Here is a 6,000-nt window from a genome sequence, read left to right as displayed (position 1 = left end):
TGGGCGTTTACTTTAATATCGAATAATTAACTGTATTCATTATTCTCATTATGAAAATGATACTTTTATGATCATAATTATTCATTTTGTGCTGTAACGTAGGCCTATACTGGTAAGCCTGTCATGGAAGTTGGAGAGGTCTAAACAGTGAGAGATTGTTCATTTTATGTGACAATAAATATAATAACAACCAAAAGAATGTCCAAATTATTCTAGGCACAATGACACAACCACAATTATTGTAAAACCCTTTATTTTTTATTTGTTATCTTCGTCCATTGGAAAATCTTCATATTATAGTCCATTCAGGTGGCATAGTTAGATTTTTTTTTTTAATTGAACCACCACAATGACATAATCAGTTTAAATAGACCTATAGCAGTGGCATTGAGAATATCATGGAAGAATCGATTTCCGTGGAATCTGATCATTTTGGAAGAAGAAAGAAAAATCTAGAAGATTAAACATAAACATACAGTCAAGACTACTGTAAAGCGAGGAATGTTCGCGTGCATTTTAATTTCGCGAATTTCGCGAGCGCCAAGATTCGCGAAATTAAAATGCACGCGAAAATTCTTGTCTACACTGTATGCATTGAATGCCAGTGGCATTTCGCGAAAATTTCATGCCGCAAAAAAGTCGTCGGCTCCAATTCGCGAAAAATTCATGCCGCGAATATATCATGTTTTACAGTATTCTCTAATGTTCACGAAGGCCTACATAATAATCTTCTAGACTGAGAAATAAAAAAAAATACAAAGAAGAGAGAACAAAAACAAAGATTTCGAGAGTAAAATTGTCATAGCATCCTATCGAACGGTGAATGACGTACTTGCATTGGACGTTTTCCTGGAAAAGGAAGATTAGTAATGGGGAAATAACCAGCACGCCGCCCAAATCCGTCGTGAGCGAGCGAACTTGAGCGACGGACGGATACACACAAAACACTTTCAAGCAAGTGAAACCCGAAAGGTGAACAAACTTTCAGTGGTCAATTTTTGACCCCCCCCCCCCCCCCCCCCTCTTTAGGGGGTGGGGAAGTAAACACGGGTTATAAATACGCAATACGCACACATTACAAACAAAACAACAACACACACACACTGCTCGAGCATCTACGGATCCCATCCAACCACACACGATAGCGCGAGCAAGTAAAGATAGCGTGTGTATCTCAGCAAGCAGCGGTACACCCACTGTCGTCGTGCGTGTACAAAACAGACTGGCTTCTCCCACGAGCTACTAGTAAGTACTCGACTGTATGCTAGCTGCGAGTAAATTTGGGTATCTGCTTTCTGTCCTCAATCCGCGCATAAATTTTTTAAATCGCAGTTACTGAAAACGATTTTTTAGGAATATAGAGGTGCACAAACAGTTCTAGCAGTTGGTTCCAGGAAAAGTTGTTCATTGTTTTTCAGGTGATTTAATCATCGAGTAGCATTGTCCGATCAAATTTTATCAGACGACATCGACATACAGTTCTCTCTGTTAAATCTCGTGTGGCTTGAGTAGCTGAGCTGTGCCTTGCTGTACTGACCTGTGGAGGATGACAGAGGCATTTGATCGCTCGGTCAAGGAGTCTGGACAATTAAACGGTTAGTACAATTAATGATGATGATGATGATGATGATGATGGTGATGATGATGAGAAGGAGGAGGAGGAAGAGAGGAGGAAGATGATTATGATGATGATGAGAATGATGATGACAGTGATGATGAGGAGAGGAGGATGAAGGTGACGAGAATGATGATTGTGAATGATGACAATGTCAGTGATGATGATAATGAGGAGGAGGATGAAGATGATGATGATGATGATAATCTTGATGAGAATGATGATTGTGAATGGCAATGACGTTGACGATGATGATGAAGAGGAGGATGATGAGGAGTCATGTGTCGGCTATTCCTTTCCAGCAGTAATGGACAATCACACTATGAGAGCCAAATCCGTTGTGTGGGGAAACTTTATGCGCAGTGCATAATGTACACTGTGGAACTGAAGAGAACTAGTGAGTAGCTTTGATTCACAGATCTTGCAGAAAGAAGATACTCTGCTCGAAATTACATTTCTTTCATTCCTACAAAGTACAAGAATTTGTTGAAGCAGTGAAGAGCATTTTGGCACCCAAAGATCAGAGACATTGTTTTGTTTTGTTTTCATAAAAGTTTTAATAGCTGTCTTTGCATTTTAAAAGCATTAGTTATTTTGTGAGCCTCTTGTGTAATGATTTGATTTGTTTTTCTTCATAAATTTGATAGAAAATACAGTCACAGATTGTTGAAATTGACCAATTGACCATTGACCAATGCACAAAGAATGTGAATCTTGAAGAAAAAAAGAAGTGTGCAGAACTTTTTTTTAACCCTTTGTCTTGCACTCTGTTATGATATTCTCTCTTCTTTTTAGATTTTTTTTTTTTTTGTAATGGACATTCCATACTGACACTGTGTCAGGCAATTATCAATATACGGTACCCATTAGCACCATGCGAAGACAGGAATTGCTGTCATTGTTCAAACACGTTGTGCATTGCCTTCCACGTAGCTGTGAAAGCGAATAAAGCACAGTTTACATGTACGTGGGACTGTGAGCAATATCCTCTTTCCTCAGTCCTACACTGAGTATTCCGGGATGCCCCCAGTGTGTCAGTTGTGGAGGAAATGGATTGAAATTACATTTACATGTGTCTGGTTATTCAGTCACACAGAAACCTGAAAGTGTGATCACATTACATTAAAGTAATGTCTGATGCATCAAATTTTTCCCTGGCAAGTTTTTATTTATCTGTTGTTATTATTAATCATTCTTATTTTTATTTTCCAGCACATGTGCCCACAAACTACACAACTACACAACTGTACGTGTAGTGAGTGCTCTGAACTTTTTATTTTCAACTGAAGAGCTTGTTTTTTTTTTTCATGTGTGTGTGTGTGTGTGTGTGTGTGTGTGTGTACGTTTTTTACTCAATTAATTTGTCTCTTTGAATTTGAAGGGTTTAGTACCAGTAAATGTGATTCTTCAGCTGGTACATCTGTTTAAGGCCAGATACATGCACCCACTCAAAAAAAGAAGATCAATCCTTGTATTAAAAAAATGATTTAGACTGGGATGCTATCAGAAACTGTGAAATGGTTGATGATATGAGCAATTAATGTCCACAGTGCATCTTTGTTTTGATATGTCGGCCTACCTTTCTTTGATTAGTAGGACATATGTATGATGATTCAACAAGTGAATATGTAGGCCTACAATCTATGTTATTTGCTTCATCTTTAAACAGTTTTCTCTGTGATATCATTTTATTCCAGAGATGTGTACCGGTAATAAATTTGAACTGAATTGAATTGATTTGAATTGAACTTGCTGCTTTGCACTGTTTAATGGAGCTGCCACTTCTTTTTTATTCTTTACTGTGTATAGTCCATTATGATTCAATGAAAAGGAATCCCTCTCCCATCATACAGGAAATGTGCAGTCAATGAAAAGTTTGTTGACCCACATTCTGAGGTGGAAGGTAGACCACAATGAAAGCATTCATGGGTGAGAGTGTGTTGGCCTGTGGTTGAACTTACTCGGTAGCCCCATTGATCTATCTGGCAGGGGTGACACTCTGAATTCCGGGATCTAGCATCTGTGAATTTCTGTAACTGATTCTCCATCTCAATGCACATGTGCTAGAGTGAATGATAAATATTCAATGTTTGATTTGTTCCTGCATGAACACAAGAGACAGATGATAGGCCTGACTTGTATGTAGGCCTACAATATGTATGCTACCATCTTCAAAGTGTTGGCATGTGTACCAGTAGTATAGACCAAATCCATGTATATCGAAGGTCATTGCTGACAACCAGAATACATTTTGTTGTTTGTTTTTTTTTTTGGTACAAGTTTGCCTAGGGCATGAGTGTCATAGCAACAGCTTTCAATACACACAAATTGAATTCAAATTCTTTATATTCATGGAATATAATGTACGATATAAGGGTAAAATAGCTTTTTAGTTGGTCATCAGCAGCTAGATTCTTTATGTTTGTAAATATTTCATTTATAACTCCATAAATCACAGTGTGCCCTGTTGACTCATTCACAGTAGCTTTGTTTGTTCTGAAATCTTCTCATTTACCAATCAGCAATCCATCCAGATTTGACCTGCAGTAATACCTCCGTCGTAATACAAACTTGTAGATGAGCAAGCCCACCCACTCAGGTGCAGCAATATGCCTCATCACTTCCATGTGCGGGGGAAAGCCATGAGATTTAACACAAAAAGGATTACAGGGATTAGGTAATCTCTATTCATTGACAATTTGTGACCAGACCTCAACAATTGTATGCCAGCTGGCTAAGATTAAAGAAAATACCCCAGTGTGCATGTCAAGAGTTGAACAAAGCAAGTGCTGTAAGGCATTAATAGAGGATAGAGTGACACTACAATGTTTATGCATAAATGCAGGAATGCAAGTCATTGTGCATAAACTGTGTCCACAATAAATGACAGTGCATGCCATCTTGCAATGCAGCTGGACTCAAGCAGATATTTCCTGTCATTCTGTCTCTGGTATGTTACTGATACAACATGTGGAAATGTGCTCTCGTACATGATACCACTACCAGCTTCATCACATGAAGAGAGAGAGAGGGAGAGGGGTATAGAAAAATATAGGTCACTCTTGAGGATGAAGGTCACTCACTCACACTGTGCAATTCAGTGGAGTGTACTACAATACAAAGCAGCATCCTGTTCATATTTGTCTGAGTACTGTGTGTGTACAGATCCCTCCTCACTTGCTATTTGTACTGGAATGCGGAACTGCATCACTACCACCTTGTCCATGAGAAAGTTTGTTGACCTGAGTTGACTCACTGAGGTCATGTGGTGGTGGTGTTGGTAATGGGAAGGGGAGGGGGGGGGGGGGGGGGGGGGACAAGTAGACTACTCCCAGTCTGCTGATGCAAATACCAGGCATCATCTGATGGCAGATGTAGAAGAAAGGGCAGGGAATCAAAGGAGGGGATTGAGTGAGAAGATACAACAAACGTGTGATTATTCTATCCACAAGTGTTATTTCTTTTTTTTAAAGTAAAAAGCAAGTATAGTGGTGTAGTTACATCATACATGTGTGACAGATAAAAGTACCAGTACTAAAAAGTGGAAATTTTCGCGGTGTTGAAATTTTAGCGCATTTCACGCAACCAGAAACTAAGGCGAAAATAAAAGCACGCAAATATGTTTGCTTGCCATATGATCCTGTAGTTTGGCGTGTTGATTCCGCGGAATTAAAAACATGCGGAACTCTTTTTTACCTAGCCAAGCGCAAAAAATTAGTCACACAAAAAAATCCACTTTTTACAAGTGCATGTACATAATTTTAGGCGTATTCTGATACTGGAAATGTACCATCATCATTGTGTTCTCTTTGGTTTTGGAGCGGGGACATTGGCAAAGTTTGTTATCAGCAGGGGATGAGTTGTGTTCCAGTAAAATGAATGCAGTCTAGTGACATGTATGAACTACTGATGTAGGCCCCATAGAATAGATGCCTACATGTAGTTGTGTATTCATGTGTGTGTGGGGGGGGGGGGGGGAGGAGTCTACATGTGGTCGGTGTAACATAAACAGTGATAGAAAGCTACTAATGATTTTATGTGCTTGTGGAGCATATAATGTGTATAGTCTGCTATTTTCAAATCTGTTTTACTTATGACTTACCCTACACTTCACTATGATATCGCATTGTCATTGCCTGTTGCAATGGAATTTTGTGCATGACTCATGTGTATTAGTAACGGGGATATATTTCTTAATTTCCCTTTGTGAAATTGAATAGCTATGTATTTTTTTCATGGATATAATGGCATACAATTCTGTTTTTAAATGGAAATTTCTGCACAAATGACATTTTGTTTAACTAGTAGCGTCTTATCCAAAATGCATAGCAAATTTCTTTGCAATAGAAAATTATTCCCTGATTAAAACAACTTGGGTGCAGGTT

At 38.7% G+C, this 6,000-nt stretch overlaps 1 protein-coding gene across 1 annotated transcript in view; it reads left to right on the top strand.

Annotated features, from left to right (window-relative positions):
- Nucleotides 1–1,149: 1,149 nt before the first annotated feature.
- LOC139724629 (sterol O-acyltransferase 1-like) overlaps nucleotides 1,150–6,000 on the top strand; it is a 51,414-nt gene continuing 46,563 nt past the window's right edge. Inside the window, exons 1-2 of the mRNA XM_071635762.1 lie at nucleotides 1,150–1,245; nucleotides 1,419–1,595. Coding sequence (XP_071491863.1) covers nucleotides 1,547–1,595 — 49 coding nt within the window. The 5' untranslated portion in view covers nucleotides 1,150–1,245; nucleotides 1,419–1,546. The remainder of the gene's footprint in view (nucleotides 1,246–1,418; nucleotides 1,596–6,000) is intronic.

The sequence above is a fragment of the Diadema antillarum genome, unplaced genomic scaffold (assembly GCF_040938485.1).
Source record: "Diadema antillarum isolate AM-2024a unplaced genomic scaffold, OU_Dant_1.0 scf00000224, whole genome shotgun sequence".
NCBI lineage: Eukaryota > Metazoa > Echinodermata > Echinoidea > Diadematoida > Diadematidae > Diadema > Diadema antillarum.
The sequence above is the reverse complement of the archived record's forward strand: the minus strand, read 5'-3'. Positions and strand labels throughout refer to the sequence as shown.